General features: G+C 42.0%; 1 protein-coding gene across 1 annotated transcript in view; it reads left to right on the top strand.

Moving 5' to 3' along the window:
* MSN (moesin) overlaps nucleotides 1-25,934 on the top strand; it is a 69,218-nt gene that overhangs the window by 24,626 nt on the left and 18,658 nt on the right. Inside the window, exon 2 of the mRNA XM_079124112.1 lies at nucleotides 18,179-18,262. Coding sequence (XP_078980238.1) covers nucleotides 18,179-18,262 — 84 coding nt within the window. The remainder of the gene's footprint in view (nucleotides 1-18,178; nucleotides 18,263-25,934) is intronic.

The raw sequence follows: 25,934 nt of genomic DNA, 5'->3' as shown, positions 1-25,934 counted from the left end.
TTGATGGTATAAGTTTATTATCTATTTTCTCCCAATGCTTTTTCATAGGATGGAGTAGGCTACTGTGCAAGATCATCCAGTATGTGGACCAGTTACACTTAATTAACTTTCAGATGAGACCTTTCCATCTTCTTTGGAAATGGAAGAGAGTTATTAGTCCAGGTTTGAGACCTTGCAGATTATCAGCCTATCAATATTTGGTCTATCCTAGGAATTGGCAAATTTGCCTCTAAAGGGCCTGGTTCTGTACATATGGTAAGAATAGATTTTACATTTTAAAAATTATTAAGAAAAAGAAAAAAGAAAGTAGCTAATTGGGAATCCTAGGCAGGAGGATCACAAGTTTGAGGTCAGCCTTGGCAACTTAGTGAAACCCTGTCTCAAAATAAAATAAAGGGGAAAAAAAGCGGGTGACAAACTTGGTGATAGAGTACTTGCTTAGCATGTGCAAGGAAGCTCTGAGTTAAATCCCCAATACCGCCCCCACCCCACCCCACAAAAAAAAACAAGAAAGAAAGAAAAAGAAAAAAAGTTAAAAACATGCAATAGAAACCATATGTGTCCCACACAGTTTGCCAAGCCCTGGTAAACTCTGCTTTATACTATCAATTATTGTATACCCATTTCTTTTCTTATTCTCTTTCTTTCTTCCTTTCCTTTCCTTTTCCTTCCTTTTCTTTCTTTTTTGGCACCAGGGATTGAACCCATGGTTTGGCACTCAAAAATTGATCCATATCCCTAAGCCTTTTTAATTTTTATTTTGAGACAGGGTCTCGTTAAGTTGCTTAGGGCCTCACTAAGTTGCTTAGTGAGGCTGGCCTTGAACTTGACAATCCCGCCTCAGCTTAACGTCACTGTGACTACAGATGTGCTACCCATTTTTTTTACTTTTATTTATTTTTATTTTATATTTTGAGATGGGGTCCCTTTATTTTACACCGGCTAACCTTGAATTCATGGGCTCAAGCAATCTTCCCCCCTTGACCTCCTAAGTATCTGGGACTACAAGTGCCCCCCATCACACCTAGCTTATACCCGTTTCTTATATTCTCATTACTCTTTTAAACTCACCTCTTTCCTGAGCCAGCCACATTGAAGACCTTTGAATTTTGATTTATGATTGGATTATTTGTCACAAATCTTAAATCACTTTCATGTTGGTTACTAACTAAACCACTACCTCCTGGTGTACCCTTGGAGTCATAATTACTCGAGGTTAAAATTAAAATTGTATCCTTCTTGGAGTAGAAAGAACCTGATAGATAAAGCTTTCCTCCAACTCACTGTTCTTTTGTAAAACTTTGCTTTTCATCCCAGTTGGCCCCAAATCTGATAAGTATGCAGCTGCTGTTGATAGTAATTAAGGAGGTTTGAAAACACAAACACAAAAGTCCAAAGCTGTACTCAACAGGAGATTCCAGAACTGGGGCCAGCTCTTCCTGTTCCTTCCCCCACACTCCATCCCTGGCCTTGCTGAACCTCCTAAAAATCAAACCTGATTTTTTGAGAAGGCGCTATTGTGGAACTATGCCCAAACAGAGGGAAACTTGGGTACTTTTGGAGGAAGATACTGTGACTCTTTGGACTTGGGGTGATACTACTGAATAGTTCTAGTGGTAGGCTTACGCAGCCAGGGAAGCATTCCCAGCTCCATCCATAGTTCTTATTCCCATTGCAGTAATATGTTGGCTGCCATGCGCTTATGCAGATATATGCCTGTTTGGGCACTCATATTCATGCCTTTGGGAATCTTGAGTGAAAGGAGTGTGATATCAAGATTAAGTCACTTTCCTGCAAAGGTCAGGGTTGTAAGAGGATTTGCCCCATGTCTGCTCTGGATTGCCTTCTTGTCTTCCTGGTTCCATGCCTGCCTTCCCATTTGTAGATGCCCCCACAGCTGCAGGCTACTAGACCTGAGATTCCTGACCAGGAGTAATGCCCAGGGCACAAAATGGTGAACAGCACTCATCAAGGCTATTTCTCCTCTCCCCTTCTCTAGTGCTCCCAAAGCCTTGCACCTCTAACTTGAAATAGTGGAATAGATTGTGAGTAATATGCAAAGATGCTTCTACCCTTTTAGGACTAAAGCATATTTGTGAATAGACAGTAAGTAAGGTTGGCTTAAATAATTATCAGGTGACAATAAGTGACCATCCCAAGCAGAATTGCCTCATATTTTCCTGTGATTTTGGGGGGACTGTGTTCTGCTCTAAATCTCTTTCATCATATTTTGCCCTGAGATCAATGAGTTTTAGAACCCTGGTTAGGATCTTCCTTTAATTTTTAAGTGTGCCCCATGGGCTGTACTCACTCGTATTTTTAAATAGATAGGAAACTGAAACAGTTAGTGATGCCCATGACTGATCTAGTTTGCAGTGAACTCTACCCTTGGTGCCTTCTGCTGCTGCCCTTGGTTGGAGGGGGAAGGGAATAGTCTGAGAATCTGCATGGGTGTGTCTGTCCCTGTTAAAGAGGAACCCCAGTTCTGGGGAGTCTTGAAAGTCCCAGGATGAGGGAGTGGGGGAAAAGAAAAGAGGGATATGAGACTCATGGTAGAAAGGACAATTATGGTGGGAAGGTTGAACGATGTGCAGAAGAGAAAATTATTAGGAGAGCCCTTACTCAAGAGGGCAAAACAGTATGAAATCAGTGGGCCCCTGCCCCTTTGCAGAAGCCAGGCAGCCTTGACTGGGGCCCACCCCAGGCCCTTGCTGTGCTGGTAGCTTTCACTTCCTCTTTATGTGAACATGGGTGGGGAGAGTTGAGTGTGGGTGCAGGGGGAATCTTATTCTGGTGGTCCCTTCAGTTCTATCTGTAGATGGAAAAGTTCTCTATATGAATTGAATGAGTATTGTAGTTGGCACTCTCAGTTCTGGGAGATCTCCTATGAGATCTGTGGGAGCTAGGGCAGGGCATGCTCATCAAGCTAAGTAGGGGCCTCAGTGGGGCTGTGGGAACAGAGTCATCTGCCTACCTAAATCTTGTACTTTAGGCCACCTTGTCTGGTTTTATCTGCCTGTGGCATACCTCTGCCCCACATCTGATAAACTGGTGCCTAATACCAAATTGTCAAGATGGTCTCTAATTTATTCTTTTCTGATGGATATTGGGAAGGACTTGATCTTTAACTTCATGCCTTTTGGAGGGTTTTTCACTGATCATGTGTTTCTCTGTTGCATTGGGAGGGTATGTATTGTATTCCTTGCCCTGTGTCCTTGTACATGTTGTCTCTATTCAGAAAACCACAAGCTCCCCTTTCCCATTAACCTTATTCCTGTGGCAGTCTTATTTATCCTCGAGGACATGTCAGCTCTTCCTCTAGAAACTTAACTTCCTATCTTCCCTTGTCTCTACTTTCCCCATTATGGACTAGATGCCCCTTCTTTGTGTTTTCGCAGTTACTTCTGATTACCTCTGTCACTGTCTTTGCAGTATAAAATGGTAATACCCTATTCATGTATATTTATATGTCACCTCCCTCCAATAAAAAATATTCTCACACACTCTTGTGTGTATTTTCTCTCACAGGCACACATACACATGATTAGAATCATCTCTAAGCTGGTCCATATTGGGTATTTGATAAGGGTGGTGTATGGAACCAGTATCTGTGTATATATGTTTGTGTTAGGGGGGTAGGTCCTTTTTGAAACATCTGACATAAGTAAGAGTTAGCCTTATTTGCCTTTCCAGGTCCTACTAGAATTCCAAGTAGATTTTTTTGGGTTCCTTTAGATTGTAGAATAATGTATATTGCTTGGGCCTTTATGGAAGCTGCTGGGTAATCTCCGTATTCTTTTGGGCCATTTTTCTGCTGCTTTCTGAAGAAATTAAACCAAAGTTGGAAGGTGGGTTTTTCCACTACCCAAAGAATTGTTGTGTGTATGTGGGGGAGGGGACTGGGTGGGTTCATGCATATTCACCTCAGCGTTGGGAGATGCGAAAATATATGTTTATGGTGGTAGGAGTGCTAAAACCCTGGTATTGTTGCTGGGTCGGTTAAACAGTTTTTACTGGTCTCAGTAAATTGGTAGCCGAGTTTGTGGTTTGGAGGGAAAGATATAGTTTTAGCAACTTAAGAAAAAAAGCAAACTTTTAGAGAAGTTATCTCAAGCCCTTTTAGGGACCAAAAATTAATAAGTTGGATGCCACATGTTCTCTTATTTCCCCACACCCCCCACCACCTTTGCCCACTAAAGGGACATTTTCAAAACAATCATAGATACACAGAACCTTAGGGCATTTTTTTTGGGTCTCTGTACCCTTGCCTCAGGAAGGTAGGCGTGACAAAAATGAAGACTGTGATCCAGTGGCTATAAACAGAGACACTTGGAGAAGGTCAGCCTCCAGCTAATCCACTTGAGGTAGCAATCCTTTAAAGTCTATTATCTTTAATGTCTATTCAATAAAGCTTGTTCCTTGATGTGGACAAGAGTTGGATTGGACTTCAAGATTAGGTGTGGTATACTAGCAGACTGAATGAGACTAGAGACATTCTACTCAGGGATGGCCAGCCAAAATCCCTTTTACAAACCCAGCCAAGGACCATGCCACACTGAAGGTGTATGCCTAGGCAGTGCTGTGGAATGGTATCTGCCTTCTGACTTCTTACCCTAGATGGGTGAGGAGGCCCTCCCTGAATACTCAGATGGAATGTTTAGTCATTTTCTTTGCTATGTTTACAGGTTGAAAAGAAAAGACATAGGGGAGCCAGGGAGTGAGCTGAGTAGAGAGGAGTGAAGAAAGATTTAACAGTGAGTGGGGCTATGGTACCACTTCACCACTCCTTCTTTGAGATTGTTGTCAGAGCTGCTCCTAAGGGTTTGAAGTCATTTTCTATTTCCAAGTGGCCAAAGCCACTCTATGACTATTAAATCAAGCTGCTTTAGCAGAAGTGCCAGTGCTAACATCTAAAACCCATGTTTAGTGAGACTTTTGTGATCTTTGGGAGCTTTCCTAAAATATCAATTTTATTGTCTCTTTGCATCTCCTTGTTCTTTAATCAAGGAAGAGCACTGGCTTGTTATGTCCAGTTCCCACATGTAGGAGAAGTTGCTAATCTGTGTTTTTCCAGAATATTTGTTTTTTGTAGAACTATTTCGACCATCATCATCTATCTGTAGGCATGGATCCTCTAATGTGGAAGTTGTTCCCATGCTGTCACCCTTCTAAGGGTAGTAGCAGACTTATTTTCATCTGTGAAACTGGGAGATTTACTGTGAATTATTCAGCCTGGTCAGGCAGACAACTCCAGCTCCCTCCCAGTCAACCAAAGCCTCCTCCAGGGAGAGGAAGTGTGGTAATGACATTATCTTTCCCCAGGCAGCCACGTGTTCTCTGAGAACAGGATGTGGGGAGGGCTGGGCCCCAGTCACAGGGTATGGAGGCAGGCGCGGGAAAGTAACTGGCAGTATAGCCATGAAGGTTGGTGCCTGCGGCATAAAGTGAGTGGGCTGTGGTTGCTCACTGTACCAGACCATGCCTTGTGACTCCTGCAGCCTATAAGACCATTTTGGCAATGAGTTGTTAGAGTGTTGGGCCCCAGTGGGGTTGTTTTCTTGCTCTTTTTCGGGGCCCAGTTGGTTACCTCCCCCAGATGGCTCCTTAGCACACTGAGGTGATTTGCATGTTCAGTTTCCCTTTAGGCCCCAATCTCTTCTCCCTGCCCCCACTGCTTCTACTGGGGACCTTTGGAGATGTGCTGCCTGGGGTGGGGAAAAGAGGATGTAGCTAGCTTCCTGTGTAAGAGAGGGTGGGGCGCCTGCCTTCCTGCCTGTCTGCCCACCCGCCCAGCCGCCATTCACCCCAGTGCTTGAGGAACTGCCTGAAAAGTTCACTTCAGAGTCACCAGAGGCTGAGGGGGCTCTCTGGGGCATATGGATGGGACTTTGCTCATACTGGTCCTTCTTCACAATGTGGATGGCTGGGCTCTATTTTTTTCCTGGAGTCAACAATGCTGAAAGAGCCTTTAAAGGCCAACTTGTCTAACTATTCTCATAACTAGAGATGGGGAAACCGAGGGCCCAGAGAACCCTATAATTCCCATAAGGAATCATTGACAGGGCTAGTATGCATAGAATTCCAGAAGGTCAGACTTGGAACTCTCTCCCTATCCCCAAGTCGCTAGTTCAGTGGATTGTAAACTCTTTTGCTAAGCTCTCTGGTAAGCTGCAACCCTGGTCAACCAGAACAGCTTTGCTTTTATGTACTTCATATTTTGAAGTTTCATGTGATTTTCTGTTTGGGAGAGTGAGGAGGCAGGAAGCTGCTCAAAAAGTTGGAAACCACTGAGTAAGACCTACCAAGTACAGTTAGGGACAGTCAAACCTAGAGGGAATAGGGAGTATCCCAAAGTTACTGGGATCAGATCCAGACCCAATCACTGATTGACCATTCTTGACTGGTTGCTCCCAGGTAATAGTTTGACTGCCTTCACCACAAAAAGGACTCTCCCCACCATGTGCTGCCTTGTTCTTTTCACATGCCAGTGAGGACCCTTTTTGTAGCATCCAAAGACAGAGCTTGAAGCCAGGGGCTACTAAATTTTTTGGATAGAGTAAATGATAATAGGTAAGCCTTAGGAAGGATCCCCTGTAACCTTAAAAGAGAAATTTTAGAAGGGCAAACAATAGTGTACAGTAAGTTAAAGAGACCTGGGTTCTAGTTTTGTTTCCATATTTGAACAACTTACTTTTCACTTCAGTGAACCACTATTTCTCCTTTTCGTAAAATGGTGCTTGTCTCTGCCCTGCCTTTATACAGGGTTGAATCCAGTAACATTGCATGCGTGCAAGTGTCTTTTAATCTGTAGAGCTGGGTGTGGTGGAGCACTCCTGTAATCCCAGTGATTCAGGAGGCCGAAGCAGGATGATAGCAAGTTTGAGATCAGCCTGAGGCAAGACCCCGTTTCAAATTTAAAAAGGTGAGAAGGGCTGGGGATATAGCTCAAGGGCAAAACTCCCTTGGGCTCAATCCCCAGTACCAAAATAAATAAATAAATAAGTAAATAAGTATATAATCTATAGAACACTGCACACATGGAGATAAGATTATTATTATGTATAGGTGGGCCAGAGGCTCGCCCATTGAGGTTGTAGGAGAAAGGAACTAAAATGTATCAAGTATCTACTTCATTCCAGGTATTTTCCTATAAGTAAATGGGAAAATGCTTACTTCACAACAATTCTATGAGGTAGGCATTACTACTCCTGTTTTACTTATAGGGAAACTGAGGCTTCAAGAGGTCTAAGGATTTATAGTGTCCCAGGGTCTCCCTTCAGAGCCCTAAGTCACTGTCAGATATTTATTAAGAAATCATTAGAATGTGCAGTGTTTCCAGCCCACTCCCTGCCCTACTTCAGCGTCTCACCTCTGCTGGGGATAGGGTTGTCTCTCATTGTCTTCACACCTCAGTCCTGGGCTTTTGACCCTCAGCTTTCCTGATGGTAAACCAGACACCTTTAGCCTTTAATTGATGGGGAAGCCCATTGGGTCATCTGTGTTTTGGCTAACAAGAAGGGCCTGCTACTACTCTGGGAATGCTGGTAGGGAGGTACAGGGTTTTTTTAGCTCACCAAACAGACATGGTTCTTGATCAAAATCATGGAGCTAGACGATGGCATTTGCTTCCCTTCTATAAAATTCAGTTTCCTAATTTGTAAAACACATTGGAGGATGCTTATCTTGCATGTGCTTCATGCCTAGTGTGCTTGTAATAATAATCAACTCTCTGACACAACCATGATTTGTACTCTTTTGCAAGTTCCATGTTGTAAATACTCCCACTATGGCCGATTCAAGTTACCAACACAAAGTCGTTGATGAAGAAGTCGGGAAGGGATGTGCATGATCAGATGTATTGTAAGGTGGTTCCAGTGTATCATTATTAGTCATGCTTATCTTAGACTTCCTCCCTCTTCTCCAACTTGCTTATGTCAGTATGCAAATGCAGCATCCTCTACCATGTCTCTTTTGTTCTCTAATTTTCTAGGTCATCCAGGAAAGGGAGAACATCATTTAAGACCTGATTCTTGCCTGAAAGTTCTCCTGGGAAAGAGTGAATATGCAGTGTTTGAGAGAGACAGGCATGAGTATCATGAGATTGAGACCTAGCTGGGCAACTTGAAAGACTCTTGTCTAAGAAAAAATTAATAAGTACAGAGGCTCAAATCTCAAGAGGCTCTGATTGGGGCCCTAATTAGAGCATTTTGATCAATGTGTTTTGGCTGTTAAAGTATCTGAACTAGTTGTTTTTTCTCACTGTCTGGTTCTTAACTAGATGGGAAGATGTTTGAAGACTCTGAACAATGGCCCAAAGGTTTGGCACACTTAACTTTGGGACTGGAATTCTGAAGTCTTCTTCTCCTTCCTGCAGATCCTGCTCTCCTGGGCTAACCTCAAGTCTCCCGTCATGGGAATCTCTGAGTCAGAAAGCATTTTTGAGGACCATGCTTGTGGTCCTATACTCTCATCTTACCACCATCTGTGCTAAGGGATGTTACTTTAAATTTCTGAGATGGGGCCAGGCATGGTGTCACATGATTGTAAGCCCAGTGACTTGGGAGACTGAGGCAGTAGTATTACAAGTTCTAGATCAACCTCAGAACACAGAAAGACCTTGTATCAAAATATAAAAAGGACTAGGAATATATCTCAGTGCAAAGTGTGCGTAGGTTCAATCCTCAGTACCACAAAAATAAAAAATAAAATAAATAAAATAAGTTTCCCAAATGGTAATAATCACTTGGGGCTCTTGTCAAAATATGAATTCTCAAGCCTCTCCTCTGGGGTCTGTTTTGTTAATCTTGGAGTAAGGTACAGAAATCTGGTTGTTTGACTAGCCTCACAATGATTCTTATGATCAGTTAAGTTTGAGAAAAACCATAATAGCACTTCACAATACTCCTGCCAAGTTGGCATCATGATGCCCATTTTATAAGTGTGGAGAATTGAGAGCTCATTTTTTTATTTATTGGTGGAGCTGGATCTTATACTCAGGTTTTCAGAATATAAAGCCATATTCCTCCTAATACAGAGATTTACTTCAGTGCAAAATAGTGTTTGCTGTGGTGGATAGTGATGATTCTTGGTAGGGAGGAGCAGGCATAATCCTTGGCCTACTTTACAATTAGGGAGACCAGAGTGCAGAGGGATTTGGGGGCAGTAGCAAGACTGACCACATCCTTGATCTTTTGTGGATGTGGGTTATGTTCAACTCTGGAGAGCTATTTACCAATCCTTGCAGCCCAGATGTCACTGCAGTTTTTTATTTGCTGTGTTTCCCTTCGATTAACCCATGAGAGGTTCAGGAAGCTATAATCTATGCTGTGGGCTCCTAAATCTGGTTGGGTATTAGAATTGTCTGAGACTCTTAACGTCTGATGCCTGGAACCTATTTCTAACCAAATAAATCAGAATCTCCATGGATGAGGCCAAGGAATCTGTATTTTATAATTTTACCCTGGAAAATTCTGATGAGCCATTCTGTAACCCAGTCTGTGATCTCTGGGATACAAACCAAGGGAACTGAAAGTCCTGGTGGGTTCTGTTGAGGGGTGGGGGCTTGTGCATATTGCTGGGACATAACTGAAGAAAATGGACAGGCAGAGTCCAGAATAATGAAGGAAGATCAAGCAGCCTTTGAAAAGCATAAGGTAACATAGGTGCTCTACTGTGTTTTGCTCCCCATGTGACTTTGCTGCTTTATGGGCAGGGAGAGAGCCCCATCCCTCCCAAGAGAGAAAGCATTTAAAATAACTCAGGGGTGTGTGTGTGCATCTAACTCTTGTACGTGGTTTCACGTTGTCTAAGCCAACTTGAAATGTAATTACATTTTAGAGTTTACCCCTAAAGGGAAAGAGTCCTTTATGCTAGAATGGCTCTTTGGAAGTTTCCTCAGGCAGCTCCTAGCCTTCTGTAGTCAAACGGGTTTTGGTTTTAACTCATCCCTGACAGATAGGATATTTGTAACAAAATGGCTAAAAGAGGAGGGGTTAAATATCACATTCTATTCATGATCTGTTTTTTTAAGTTAGGTTGTTCAATGTCCCTGTAGTGAGATTGATATTATTAGACCCACTTTATAGATTATGATACCAAGTTTTGTTGTTTTTAATCAACAACAAACCATAACCTCAACAAACCCCAGACCTGAAGCATACTAGACAAGTATTCTACCACCTCAGCCCTAGAAACTGAGTTTTAGAAAGGTCAGAGAGACTCCAAAGCTTCTTTCTATTATATCATGCTTTGCACCTGAAAGAGCTGAGACCATTATTTCTCAGAAAAGGGCTTCAGTTTGGGGAATTTCACAGGTTTGGATGTCAGCTCACCAGCAAAGTAAGTAGGAAGCCAACCTTAGACCAGTTATGGGTTGAAAACAGAGCTTTTGTAAAATTTTTATTGTTGTTGTTGTTTCTTCTGGTAATGGGGATTGAACTAAGGTCTTGTACATGCCAGGCAGGGATTCTACCTCTGAGCTTTTAATGTTTATTTTGAGACAGTCTCACTAATTTGCTGAGGCTGACCTCAAACTTGTGGCCCTTCTGCCTCAGCCTCCCAAGTAACTGGGATTGCAGGCATGCACTGTGCTGTGCCTGGCTAAAACAATTTTTGATTAAACCAAGAAGCCAACCCCTTACCCTGCACAGTTGACTGGTCATGGCTTCAATATGGCAGAAGACAGGGTAGGTTTCCCATGAACGATTGAGGGAACCCAAGCTAGGATTTGGATCTGCTCCAGTGTGCCTAAGAGATGTAATGTTGGATTGCTGAACTATGTTCCTAAGCAGGGGATACAGAGCCCTCTTCTGGTGCCCTAGGCAGAGCTATCATCTTCAGGCATCCAAAAATGGTCTGTGTCTCCAGTCTACAAATACTTCCTGTGAAACATGCAGGCAGGAAGCTGGGTCAAGCAGGAAACTGACGTGGGAGTGTAAAGCCCAGCTGGGTGTGGCCCCAGAGAGCAGCTTTGCCTATTTGGAGACTTACTTTATTAACGATGGACCTGCTTCCTTTTTATTTCAGCACCTTCAACGTTTTATGTGAATTGAAGGAATCCATTTTTAGCTTCCCAGATAGAAACATCTTTCTCAAATTCTCTGCATCTTTCCTTTCATGTTATATTATTAAAAGACTTAGCCTCTTGAATGTGTGGGAGTGAACGTTTCAGCCTGAAAGTTAGACCTGTCCTGTTGGAAGCTAGAATTTTTCATAGAAGGAAGCTGGTACCACCTCTTGTACATAAGTCTCTCCAGATCTGCCATAGTGCGCATGAATTGTCTTCTATGTTCTAAGAGCCAAGGTGGCACTATAGCTTATTAAATAGGCTACTCAATCAAGAATCAGGTTTTCAATCCATGCTCTCATAATACCTATCAGCTGTGTGATCCTGAGGCTGGGCCTACCCCAGTTTCCCTAGCAATATTTTGCTGGCTTTTAGTCACATGATTTCTGAGGTCTCTTTCAGATCTGACAGTTTGCGATTCTGAAATGTTTATTGTCTTGGAGAACATAGATGAGAAGTTAAGAAGAGAAAAGTCAAATTATAGGGCAAGTGGATTAAAATCATGAATAAGTATAAAGAAGAGGAATGACTATGCTAAGGACATGGTGGGACAGCCATTGTGCCTGGGAAGGAGATTTGAGATGAGGTGAGGCAGATTGCCCCTTGGGGCTTATACCTTGGCTGAGTTGCTTTTGATAGTGAGACCTGGAGTAAGGTGTAGAGAGTAAGGAGCTTGTTTGTTTCCTGACTATTGTATATTGAGGGGGGCTTTACTTGGTCCTATGAGGTTGAGCAAAAGGTCATGTAATTAAGGCTAGATTAATGAAGAAGTTGCATTTTGCTAGGATGACATCACTGTTTCTGATTTTTTTTCAGCCTTGTCCTCTGCTCTGAGCTCCTCTCAGTGATAAGGTAGTTATGCTCTCATTGCTGAGATGGGTTAATACCTCACACATGGTAATTAGAGGATAACACTCAATCTCCAGTATGCTCTTGTCTCTCAGTTGGAATGGTTCTTAGGGAGCTTTCAGAGGTCAGAACTGGGGCAAAGCAAATGAAAAAGTCCCTTGTCTCCCATGCTTTCTGGAGCAGTTGGAGTGGTTAAAGAACTAATGCTGACCCATAAGTTATGGGGTACAGGCATGTTTGGGTAGGTTTTCTTTTCTAGAAAATACTGGGAAAAGGCACTGGCACAGGAAAGGTTAACCCCAGGCCGGTTTTGCCAGCTGTATTGAAGATCTGGAAATGGGCATGAAGAGGTCAGAGCAGATAACTGTACCAGGTACTAATTCCTGAGGGTTGGAAGAAGCTGAATTGTTGGAAAGTGAGTCAGTAGAGGAGGGGGAAGGAGGAAGACAGGGGAGGAGGAAGAGAAGCAGGAGTATGGCTCCTAAGCTAAAGAATCAGAGTGACTCTTATTTTCCCCTTTATGGAAAACAGCTGCCTGAGGGAGTGCTGTCTTCCCCAAAAGCAAGACAGACCAGACCCCTACCCTGCCCTACCCTGGCCCTTAACACTGGCAGCAGGAAATGGTAGATGCTACAGCTTAAATAGTGGGGATTGGCCTCTGGGCTAATGAAGGCAGTTTGGTGACAGTGGTGACTACTCTGTCCAGGGAAGTGACTAGATTTCTAGCGTTGCCCTGGGAGGGCCCGTCCTCCCTCTGGCTTCCTTCCCCTCAAATTATAATCACCTTCTTCACACTAGTAGCCCCACCGAAAGCCCAGAGGGAGTGGGCACTAGGGGGGAATGCAGAGATGGCAGGTGGGAAGTGAGGTCATTGAGCTCAGACTCAACTGAGCTGACTCACAATTTCTTCCCCAGTGAGGCAAGGGGGCCTTTCCAAGCAGTGTTTCCCAGATGTACCCAGGCTTCCTATGCCAGAGTGTTTGGGCCAGGGCCAAAATAGTTGCCAAGGCCTTGTTTGAAGAGGGCAGTGAAATCAGCATGACTGGAGAGGTGGGTGGAGTTGTGGAAGGAGCTCCAGGAATGTCCAGAAGACCCGCCTCCACCAATTGCTGTCTGAGTACGTGTGTGGCTTTAGTGATGTTAAGTAAGACTGCTGGTGTTATAGTTGGTGTATAGTTGGCATACAGTAAGTGTTCATTTCCATCCTCTGTCACCTGAATTTGTGCACTTTGGTTTTTTATCTAAGAAGTAGAGCCAGTAATGCTTATCCCCTCTGCCTAGGAGGGCCATGTTTTAGGCTAATTACTTGTGATTATTTTGTCTCTCTCTCTCTCTTTTCCCTCTGTTTCTCCCAAACTTCTCTCCAGGAAAGAGCCACTTTGTAGTTCAGTGACACTGGGAAAACCATCGCCAGAACCCCTCTCTCACCTGGGTGTTCCTGGCTTCAGTGAAATACAGTCCTTTATGCAAAGCTGGCCAGGCCCATATAACAAAGCATTTCAACTGCTGCTGCCAAGACAGAGTTAGCATCTGTCCTGATTATTTTTATGTCTCGGGCCAGCCAATTAGGTACATGGAAGAGATCTTAGTTTGTATAAGCCTTTGGAGGAAGGACCACCAAGATGCATTTTTTTTTAGTGCTCAGAGAAGAGCTTGGTGTGGGAAGTGTCTATGTTCAATTGTTCAATAAATAACAGTAGGTTTTTTGTTCTTAGACTAGAGGTGGGAGGACGATTCCCCCCCAATACACACCCAGACATTTTTTTGTTCCTTAAACCCTTCATGTTCTTCATAGACACTATTTTTTACCTCATCCTGTGCCTAGGTCCTCAGTCCCAGCTTAGGCTGGGGTTTAGCTGTATTCGAGTTCCCTGCTGGGGACTACAACTTGAAATGCTGCTCCTCCCAGGTTAGAATCTCTACTCCTGCCAAGCAAAGGGGCTGCCTGGGAAGTTTATGACAGAATCAGATGCTTCACTTTCAGGTTTTTGCCTCCCAAGGTAGACCACACTCTTCTCAGTGAGAGAGCAGAGACCAGACCCAAAAGCAGGACAGTGGGTACCACAAAATGTGAGTATCCATTGGACCTTTGAGGCAGTGGGTCTGTGCCTACAGCTTGTCTTTCACATTTAGGTTCCAGATTTATCTAAGAACAAATAGACTATCATTGATCAGGACTCCTAACCTACCCCTCAACTTCAGGACCCAGTCATGTTATTACCCTTATTCTCTCCCACCCCACTTCTGACACACAGAAAGCAGGAGAACAAAACCCATGGCCTTGTCCTTATGACTCACATTTTCTTCTGAGTTAAGTGGTGGTAAGAATGGAAGTTCCTTTGTGTTTGTTTTTCTTTGTTGTTTTTTTTTTAAACCTGTCTCCACAATAAAGATCAGAAACCTCAGGCTTCAATTATTAGAGAAGCTTCACAGGAGTAATAGAAACCCTGAGCAGGATCCTGGAGAAACACATTCCAGTTGAGTTTCACCTGAACACCTTCAGATTTTCAGAGAGCCCTTGTTCCAAGTTGATGCTCTATGTCTGTGAGGGAGAAGGCATGGCCAACAATGACCTGTCTGGCATGCTTATTCCTAATGAATTTATTTAAGAAACATTTCCTTAACAAATATCTGAGTACTTTCTGAGGACTAGTACTAGTCCCCACCCTTTGTCAGGGCCTTGAAGATGCTAGATTGACATGACCTTCAGTTGAAATGATTTGCAAGAGATGCTGGCATACTTCCTTGAAAATTCTTTTCAATATTTTGAACTAAAGGGAACTCCTAGGTTATGGAATGTTTCCCTGGAGTTTCATCCCTTTCCTTAGTTTCCTCCCCAGTTGCTTTCTTCCAGAAATCCCAGGTTTGATTTTATCCCACTTTTCTCAGAACCTCTAGCCTAGCTGGCTGCTAGTGACAAGATTAAGACTCAGCTTTCTAGCAAAGTCTTCAAGTCCTTCCACCTGTATTCCCAGCTTCTCTATCCAGTCTTTATTGTGAAAGCTTCCTTCATCCTGGAATAGATCTACATACTGGCTTCCAAAAAGTCCTCTGCATGCCTGCCTTTATCTAGGCCATCACACATATTGGTTTCTCTACCTGGGATCCTTGGGTACTCTTTCCTCTACTCCTACAGTTCTTCTTCTTTGACACTTCTTAGAGCCTCCCTTGTACATTTTAGTTTTCTTGTTACTCATCAAGTAGGGAAAGTAGTACATCTGTACTACATTCACAGTTTTCCTTAAACATTGTGTTCCATTAATATTGAGTAAATTGAAATAAATTTGTAGGAAGAACTTTAACCTAAAATCCTTGAACCTCCATGGGGTTCATGGATAGAATTTGAAATGGAAAGGATCTATGAACTTGGATGGAGGAAAAATGTATACAGTTGGCCCTCCATATATGCGGGTTCTCATACATCACTTCAACCAACCGTTGATTGAAAATATTTGGGAAAAATTGAGTCTGTACTAAACATGTATGGACTTTTTTTCTCATCATTATTGCATAAATAATATAGTATAACAACTATTGATGTATCTTATATAGTATTAGGTGCAATAAGTAATCTAGAGATGATTTAAAGTATACAGGAGGATGTGCATACGTTATTTGCAAACACTATGCCATTTTATGTAAGAAACTTAAGCATCCATAGAGCTTGATATCTGTGGGGGTCTTGGAACCAATCCACATAGATGCGAAGAGACTATCTTTGTTTTCACTAACCTCTAACTTGTAATTCATCTTCTTTTCCAATTAAGAATGTAGGGAAAAAACAAAAAATGCACCAGAAGTAACAGTCCCTATGTCTTTGTCACCATTGGAACTCTAAAATAGTTTTATGTCACTATTTAGTTATAGATTTATCAAAATAACACTTATATTCTATGAATTTGAAATTATAATAGTAATAACTTATTAATGAGACTTGATTCTAGGTAATTACTTAATATAATAAGCATATATTATTAAATTTTGATTATCTATTTAATATAATTGGCCTCCTTGTATTTACTTTATTTCATGCATTTACACATATTCTAAGAAGGGGTCCATGGACTTCGCCACAATTGCAAGAATGATACGTGGCATGAAAAGGTCGAGATGTAAAATATTCTCATCTCTCTATGTGTTTACTATGCTATTTCTGTCTGTCTTATATCCCTCAGTTGCTGCCTATTCATGTAGCCAACACTTTTGTGTACCCACTGAGTCTTGGGTACTAATTCTAAGTTTTATGCAAACCTTAAAGTGAGAATGAAATTCAGTGTACTAGAAAGCCCACTGTCTCCATATCATTGTCTTCTGTCCCCTTTGTCATTGATGTTTTGAGGTGAACCCTGACCTAGCTCAAGGGTAAAATGAGACTGGATACAGCATGGTGCCTCCCAAACTCCAGACCACTGGGTCCTATTCCCCCTACTTCTTGAGGGTCCACTCTACTGGAGTCCCTGGATTGGCAGGAAGACTAGGGTAACATCAAGTCAAGGTGGACAACCTTGCTTTACTCCCACGTGGTACTTACTTACTTGTTCCTGCCTTCAGGGCCTTTCCTGTCCCATTGTCAATCCTGAAATAGATTTCCTCCTTGAATCCCTGGTGAGATTTATTTACAAAGTTGTTCCCCCAGCAGGGCCTGATCTTCAGAATTGTTTAACCAGCAAAATGGTTGCTGGCTCCCTCTTCCCTGCTACCTGACCCTTGTGCTCAAGAAAGGCCCAGCGGTTGAAAGACTGTTAAGGCATTATGTCTTACCCATTATATGGGGATTCATTTCTTTGTGAGTATAGAACTATAGACTAAGTCTTTTCCCTCAGTAGTCGTATGGCACCATCCTAGAAAAATATAGATTTTTTTTTTTGTATTTTAAAGAAAGGAGAAAGCACATAATAAGATCACTACTCAAAAAATACCCCTGACTAACACTTGGACATTATTCCAATCATCTCTCTGTATACATTTTACACAATTGAACTAATGTATTATATGAAATCTTATTTATACTTACCTAATATAACTAGAGTATCTTCTTTGGGTATGAAATAGTCTTTGTAAAGATTTTATATGACTATATAATAAGTCATGTTGTGGTTGTCCCATATAGATTACTCAAGCAAAATGTCTAGTAATTAAAAAATTATATTTGATTTCTTTCAATGGGAGACTTTCACACTTTGTAACAGAAAATTAATATATTGCTTTAAATGGGGAGGTTTGCTCTTTGACCTTAATTCAAATTGTGTCTCTGCCACTTACTATTAATGTAACTTCAGGCAAATATCTATTACTTTATCCCCAATGTAGAGAGAATACTTTCTACTTCACAGGGTAATGCGGATTCATATGATATGAAGCATTTTGTTAGTAATAAGTCTGGATACATGAATGCTGCTGTGTATTGTTACTATGAGGAACAAATCTCTATAGACCTAGGTTAGGAAATCTATTTGTAAACGTGTTGGCTATGTTTTCTAGTGCTGATGACATCGTGTGGCTACCTGTTATTTTGGTCTGGGCCTGTCCTTTTGTCCCTTCCTTCACATGGCTTTGGTAGCACCTCTGTGTTGTCCACACCCACCTCTGCTGGGGCCCCTTTCCTTTCTTGGGCCTAGGGAGACCAATGAAACATAAATACAGGAAGCATTAACAATGCAAGGCAGTATATAGAACTACATACGTCACCCACTGAAATGGTCCTGGAGATCACCTACTTTAACTAATTGTCCCTGTCCCTTTTCTGCTCTTGCACAGATAAGGGAAACTAAGGACAAGGAAAGGGATAAGAATTATCTGAGGCTGTAGATTGAGCCAGTTACAGGCTTGTAACCCAGTGTGATCTATTCTGCTATTAACTTGCCTCTGCAATTACCTAACAGTACTTTAGGTAGTCCAAATAGTAGATCAGAATTGAGAAGAGAATGCTGTGGGATGGATTCAACTGCTGTAAGTGGGGAAGACTTCCTGGAAGAAGTGTAGCCAAAACTTTATTCTCTTCATAGTAGGCTGGTTTGCATTCTTGTCTGCCCCTTGGTAAATGTTGTTCTGTGACTGTATGTTTTTTGTCTTAAGTAATCTGGTTGGGAACAGGGTTGGGTCATGTCTTGTGTCAGTAGCCCCCCCTTCTCCCCACCAATATCTAAGTTACTCAGGTTCTTAGCATCCTAGTTTCCTCCTATGTAATTGAACATAGACACTTGTCCTTGTCTCTGCTGAGCACAGATGGAGTTGACTAACCTGCATTCTTTCATCTCATTCTAGATCAGTGTGCGTGTGACCACCATGGATGCAGAGCTGGAGTTTGCCATCCAGCCCAACACCACTGGCAAGCAGCTGTTTGACCAGGTAAGGGAGGGACTCATTGCTCCTTAACTACCTTCTCTTCTCCCAGTAACTCTAATCACAATACTGACTCTCTGTGTCTTTGCTTTTTGGTCAGAGTACCTCTTTACCTACTTGATCCCCCTAGGTAGGTCTAAACAAAGGCTGAACCCAGACTTAAGAGAAAAGGAAGGCAAAGTTTAAGTTTGAAAACCTGCACCTCCATGGCCATAATTAATCCTATCCTTGGTCTTGAGCAAAAGAGAGTATAATTCTGTGGTAGATGCTCTAAACACAAAAGCACGTGGAACCTTCCTTTTAGTTATGAAATATGTAAGTGCTCTCTTCTTTATTTTAATGATGAGATTCACAAGTTAAATAACTTACTTCTTATTGCTGGTATCTGACTGGGATTTTGAACCCTACATTCTTTTTTTTTTCTTTCTTTTCTTTTATTACCAGGGATTGAACCTAGAGGTGCTTAACCAGTGAGTCACATCCCCAGACCTTTTTATTTTTTGTTTTGAGACAGGGTCTCAATAGGTTACTTACAGCCTCACTAAGTTGCTAAGATTGGCTTCAAAACTGCAATCTTTCTGCCTCAGCCTCCCAAGTGGCTAGGATTACAGGCATATGCCACCATGCCTGGCTGACTCCCACATTCTTGTGGAGATCTGAGACCTTCATCCTTGCCACTGCACCATTCAGCCTCTGTCAATTCTTTTTTTTTTTTTTTTTTTCAATTCCTAGCAGAAGGCAACCAGCTTATTCTCCCTGAGGTAGTGAATTCTATGTACATTTTTTTTTTTTGCATTGGGGATTGAACCCAGGGGTACTTAACAACTGAGTCACATCCCTAGACTCTTTTATATTTTATTTACAGATAGGGTCTTGCTGAATTGCTTAGGACCTCAGTTGCTGAGGCTGGCTTTGAACTTGTGATTCTCCTGCCTCAGCCTCCTGAGTCACTGGGATTGCAGGCATATGCTACCACTCTGGGCAACATTTCTTTTAAATAAATTTTGGGGCATATTACAACACCAGGGATGATAAATACAGTAGAAAAGTACTATTTCCTTTGGGCATGCAATGGAGATAACTGTTTACTCTCTATTGGTGAAACACTTATTCCCATTTCCAACTCAGGGGGTGTGCCTTCACTATGAATCACCTTTATCAGAAAGGATGTGCTATATAATGTAACAGCTGGATATTTTAGTTAGCTTTTCACTGCTGTAATTAAAATACCCAGCAAGAAAAACTTAGGGAATGGAAAGTTTATTTAGTTCTCACAGTTTCAGAGGTCTCAGTCCATAGATGGCCAACTTCATTGCTCTTGGCCCAAGTGAGTCTGCAAGTCATGGGTGAAGGACTCAACAGAGGAAAACTGCTCAGCTCATGGTATTGTCAGAGAGAGAGAAGCAGGGAGGGGCTGCAGGGAAGATGTGCCTTCCAGGGAATACCCCAGGGACCCATCTCTTCCAGCCACAGCCCACCTGCCTAGAGTTAGCACCCAGTCAGTTCAAACTAAGATAGACTAATTAGATTACAGCTCTCACAGTTCAATCATTTTACTTCTAAATATTCCTTCAGAAATGCAGAAGCTTTCAGGGGACACCTCATTTGCAACCATAACACCAGGTGAGGGCTACAGAATCCTGTGGCATTCTAGAATCCCTAGGAGCCAAGAGAATGTGCCATGTATGATCAAACTTCCAGAGCAAAAGTTGAACTCCCATTTCCAGAGACTGGGACTGCATTAGATGAACCATTATTTCATTTTCCAATGGCCTGTGATGGGATGTTGTCTGATTTATTGTCCAGGATATTGAGGCCACTTATCACCTTGATAGATTCTCTAGGCTCTCTTGCTTCATTTTTTTCCCTTGCTCTCTGGGTCCCCCTACTGTTTGAGAAATTTCCCATGGTCAGTGAGGGGAAAGAAGAAAGAAGGAGGTCATGTTCAAATGGGCTAATTCTATTCTTGTAAATAAACCTTCTGGTACAAGGAAAGACAATGAGAGAATAGAGATGGGAGTGGGAGTTTTTTTTTTTTTTTTTTCCCATGCAGGTCACTATGTAAGAAGAAAGAACAAAGGGATGACTAGAAATATGAGGACAGCTTTGGGCATGCCCTCTGAGTACCTGATATGTCAAGTGGGAAAATTGTTCTCTGTGGCTAATACAGATGAGAGTTAACATTTGTCTAGGGGTTACTGTATGTTGGGTACTGTGACAAGCATTTGACTATCACAAAGCCCCTCGAGTGCAGGAATTAATACTGATATCATTTTAGAGATGAGGAAAGAGAATTCTCATTTTCCTAGTTAGACCTTGGGAAAATTCTTGAATGTTTCTGGATCAGTATTTTCATTTAAAAAACAGTTTTATGTCTGCCTAACTAGCTTTTTGTGAAGTTGCAAAATAGTGTCTTATTATTTATATCGTTCCTGCTACCCCCAAACCAGTTATAGTCACATAAAATCAAAAAAGAAAAATTAGGAGTAGAAGAGAATGACAATAAGAAAATACAAATAGGAAAAGAAAGTGCTGTGTAGAGGATCCAATATGTAGTAAAGATTTAATAAATGATAGCTCCCTTTCCAGTGCTGTCATGCTTCTTGTCTCATTCATGAGATACAGTTGGGAGATAGGCTTGATGATCCTTAGAATATCTAACTTTGGATTTAGCTGGAGTTTGCTTCTTCTCTAGAGTTTGTTTTGTGTTTTTGTTTTGAATGGTGCAGGATAATCATTGATATATAATTTGTGAAATACAAATTAGTCTGAGGAATTCTTAAACACATGCATTTACTACAATTAAAGTAATGTGCTGACATTCACATAGCTCACAAGTGATTACAGTGCTAGTCTGGAATGACTGAATGCATTTTGATTATATTAAGGTTTTGCATTCTTCCTTTGCATGCAGGTTTTACGTTGGAGAGCTTTTAAAGGGATGAAGTCAAAAGGGCACTGAATGGAAAGTGAGCTCTTGAGCTCTAGGGTTACTCTTACAATAACTCACCATGATACTTAGCACAAATCTTTATCCTCTTTGGACCTCAGTTTCCCCATCTCTACATTGTCTAACAGATCTCTCAAATCTGATTATCTCCCCCAAATTTATCTCTGGCATTTACATATTCCATATCTCTTTTTCTCCCATTTCTATTTCCACTATTTGGATTTCAGGTAGCCCTTTTCTGTAAAAAAAAAAAAAAATGGAAATGCCTCATTTGAGTATGATTGGCTATTGGAATATGCAGGGGATGAGGGAAGGCAACTGGTAGGGGGACATTTCTTCTTGGATAGGTCTCTAATTGACTCTAAGACAAAAAGGAGGAGGTGTCCATAGATTACACAGGAATTGAGCCCTTTGTTTCAGACAGCAGTATCATTATGTGTAACAGCCATAGAGGGGAGGATATCATTCAGGGTGGATTTTGTGGTCCATCTGGGAGTCTGAGGCTCCTTCAGCCTCTACCTAGACTCCTTCCCAAAGCCCTGATTCTACCCACCCCACCTCCCAAACCAAACGCCATCCCCTGCCCTCAACACTGGGAGCTTTGTCCTTTGCATTGGAGGGGGATGGCAGTGGAGGGCAAGGAAGGCATGATTAAGAGCTTGGGACAGAAAAATTCTTGAACAAAGAGGTTTATTAACTTCTAAAAGCCACAAGGCATGGTAATTCTTTGTGAGTGTTGGTTTGTTTTGTGTACTGTGGATATAGTTCTGAAGGAAGCTTAGATAGTAGGGAGCCCTGGCCAGATTGGTGTACTAGTTTTGAAAGCTGTTCCTTCGCAAACAGAACCCTTGAATGTATTTCATAATGGTTGAGAACAAAAGAGAGAAGAAACCAGGAAGTTCCTGACTTCTCATCCAGAAGATCAGTGTTGCCTTGCGAAGTGTCATTTGTTGAGTATCTACTCTGAGTTATCTTAATTGGCAAATAAAAATGGTATATATTTTTCATGTACAACCTGATGTTTTCAAATATATACACATTGTGGAATGGCAAACTGGAGTTGAGTATGTGACCAAAGGAAATGAAATCATTGTGTCAAATAGATACCTGCACTCCCATGTTTACTTCAGCATTATTCACAATAGCTAAGATATGGAATCAACCTAAATGTCCATCATCTGATGAATGGATAAGGAAATTATCAGGAAACACACACACACACACACACACACACACACACACACAATGAAATACTATTCAGCCATAAAAAGAAGGAAATCCTGCCATTTACAACAACATGCATAAACCTTGAGGACATTATGTTAAGTGAAATAGGCCAGACAGGGAAAGATAAATACTACATAATCCAACTCATATATGGGATCTTACAAAGTTGATCTCATGGAACTAGAGCATAGAATGGTGGTTTACAAGGGGCTTGGGACAGTTAGGAGAGAGGTTGGAGTGATGTTGGTCAAAGAATATAAAGTTTCAGTCAGATAAGAGGAATACGTTTAAGCAATCTATTGTACAAAATGGTGACTGTAGTTAATAACAATATGCTTTATTCTTGAAAACTGCTGAGAGTAGATTTGAAGTGTTCTCACCATATATGTAAGTATTTTAGTTAATGTGTATGACTGTGCACATTATTCCTCATGATGATCCTGCCTCTAAGAGGTGAAATAACACACCCTAGGGTCATGAGGTTAGTAAGTTGTGATATGGAGTTTCCAATATAGCTCTGATTGAACAACTATAATTTCCTACCAAAGCACTGTTCAGCTTGTGGTGAATGAGACTGTTTTTGCTTAGAAAGAGAAAAGATGTGTTCTTTATCTTAAGGTCTCTGAGAGGTCATTTTAGGAAGGAGACGGGAGTCACTTTCTGCGAGGTCAGAAGGGGCAGAGTTAGGACTACATAGATGAAAAACACAAGGAAAAGATTTAAACTCCAGACAAGAAATTGAACATCTGGCCAAGGAACATCTGAGCCAAGGAACATCTGAGCAGGAACACCAACGTCTGTATTCATAGGCAGTTGAAGGATGGGAGTTCTTCCCTCTAACTTAAGGTGTAAGGGAGGAAGTCTATTTTGCCTCACTCATCATTCAGGAGGTCCTTGTGGCAGAGCGAGAACCTGGGAGGAAGTAACTTTATTCCCTGAGAGGAATTGACAAAAGCTTTGGGGCCATCCTGGAACCCAGAAGTCATCTGGCTAATGACCAGAGAGGAAGCAAACTGGAGAGGAAGCACCCTCCTTGGCACCAGTGATAAATAACAGGCAACAATGGGAAGCCATAGTTTAAGGAGGCTCAGGGCCTGGTGGGAAAAGGAAGTGGGGCCCAGTTCCTCCCATTTACCTCTGTTTCTTCTTGTGAGTGTGCTCACTGCCGGGGAAGAGAAAGAATACAAAATATAGTAATTCTCTCACTTGCCCCAACCTTTAAAGGCCAAGATTCTTCAAAGGACTTGATCTTGGATTACCTAAGTGCCACTAGGGGGCAGTGCCACCACTATGAGTTCCATTTTTGAGAACCATCTGTTTGTCTAGACCCCAGCCAGCGTCTCCAGCTCTAGATACATAATCTGTCACTACCTGCCCTCTCCCTTCATGGCCTTTGAACTCTAAGAGAGAGGTGAATTCTCAGAGCATCCATTCATCTATTCATTATCCCATCCAATATTGACTGAAGGTCTCAAGGAGAATCCCTATACCAAATAAACTGCTCTTAAGGACTTGGAGCTATTTACCTATGGAGACATAGATAAGCACATGCATTTCTCTTTGTACAAGGAATGAAACACCTGTGAGGCTCAGGTTACGTGAAGTGGTATATGCAGCATAGGATGTAGAGTCAGTCCTGGGTTCAAATTCTGTCCTGCTGCTTAGCTATGTGACCTTGAATGGTTCATTAAACCTCTCAGAACTTTCCTCAGTAAAATATTAATCACATTAAAATCTCAGAACTTTTATGATTTAATCCTGAATTAAGTAAAGGACATGGTGCATAGCAGACATTCTAATGTGTGTTGTTCTTATTAAGAGCTAAATAAGTAGGTGGGAATTGTGCTGGGAGTTCAGATGAGGGAACCATCAAATCATGGAGATTTTCTGACTCTGGAAAGTACTTAGACTTGATGACTTTGCAACCCTTTCTGTTCTGTTTGAGAACAGCAACCCTTTTCTTCTATCTTTTATTTTATAAAATGACAAACATCTGGTATATGCTGCTAGTATCCCCATCTCACAGTTGAGGGACTGAGGCTTTGAGAAGGAAAAATATTTATTTAAGGTCACATAGCTATAGGAAGTGGTATAGCTAAGGCTTGGAACAGGGCAGATAGCATTTCCACTTTTCCCAATATCTTTTGTCGGCTATGTTCTCTGTGATTCTCCCCACTCCTCCACCACCACTATGTCCTCCCAAAACTTAAAACCATAGCTAAGTGTGTTCTCTGCTATAGAGTAGGAGCTCACTAGAGCACAGACTGTATGGAGTAGCAGAAATAGCAATGGTGGTAGCCCCTCTTGGAGCTTTCCAGTTGTGCATTGATTTGCTTTCAGGTGGGTGGCTGACGCAGCTGCTGCCAAGTCTATAATGGGATCTCAGTGGGCCTCAGGTGTTTGGGCATTGACGCAGTTTTGCACATAATTTCTCACAGTTTTTCTCTTGAGGCTCCAGCCTTGCTTCCTGATCCTGCTCTGGGCTTCTGAAGTGGCTGAGACGTCATCACTGGTTTGTTTACTCAGATAGATGAATGGGGGGGCGGGGTACAAAGAAAGAGGCACTGGGCTCGGGAACTGACCTGATATGTCCCTCATAGACCTCAGATGTACACAGTCTCCACATGCACAAGAGAGTTAAGGGTGAAGGGGTGTTCTTTCTTATATCCAGAGGCTCCTGGTAATTAGTAAGGATTTTCTTAGAGGCAGAGCTCTTCCACTTCCTGGACTTCAGTTTTCCAGTTTATGTTGCTCGAACCCTATCACTCTCCACAGTCTGTTTTAGAGATTTGTGTTGTGAGGCTGAGTAGAATTCACAGCCTCCAGTTTCTTAAGCCTTTGTCTTACAAACTGACATCCTAATCCCGGTAGGTGTATGTGGCAAATTCTAGGAGGGGCATAAAGCTGTGGGATAAATGTGATTTAGTACATATCTAGGAGCATTCATTTTACTTATAATAAGTTTAAAAATCATTATTTAAGGAGTAGGATTAAAATTTGCACAAATGCAAAGCCTAAACCTGAGGCTTCAAATAAATTCTGGGTGGCTTGTAACCATCTCCCCTTTCCTTCCTTCCCACACCATGATACCACCCCCAACCCTGGGCCCTGGGTTTATGCATTGCTTGTTTTGTGCTGCTTAAAGATTTCTCGCATGGCAGGTTTGAGAGATACTGACTCAGGTCAGATGAACTGTCTGTCTGGGGTCAAAAGGGAACCAAGAAAGATCCCCCCCCACAGGGATGGAGCCATTTCTCAGAATAGAATGATAAAATCTCCAGTAACTGGATCCACAGAGATTATTCATGGAACCAGGAGCTAGATGCTTCCCTTTCACTTGAAAATGAGGGTCCCACCTCCCTTTTGGAGTGGAGGTCTTAGCTAGAAGCAAAGCCAGAAGAGAGCAAAGTTTGGCCCTACCTCCATGTCCTGGGGATTGGAAATGAGATCAAGAGTTGTCTGATCAAATGGTTCTCACAACTGCATGGACCTTAATTTGAG

Source organism: Sciurus vulgaris, assembly GCF_902686455.1.
Source record: "Sciurus vulgaris genome assembly, chromosome: X".
Lineage (NCBI taxonomy): Eukaryota > Metazoa > Chordata > Mammalia > Rodentia > Sciuridae > Sciurus > Sciurus vulgaris.
The sequence above is the reverse complement of the archived record's forward strand: the minus strand, read 5'-3'. Positions and strand labels throughout refer to the sequence as shown.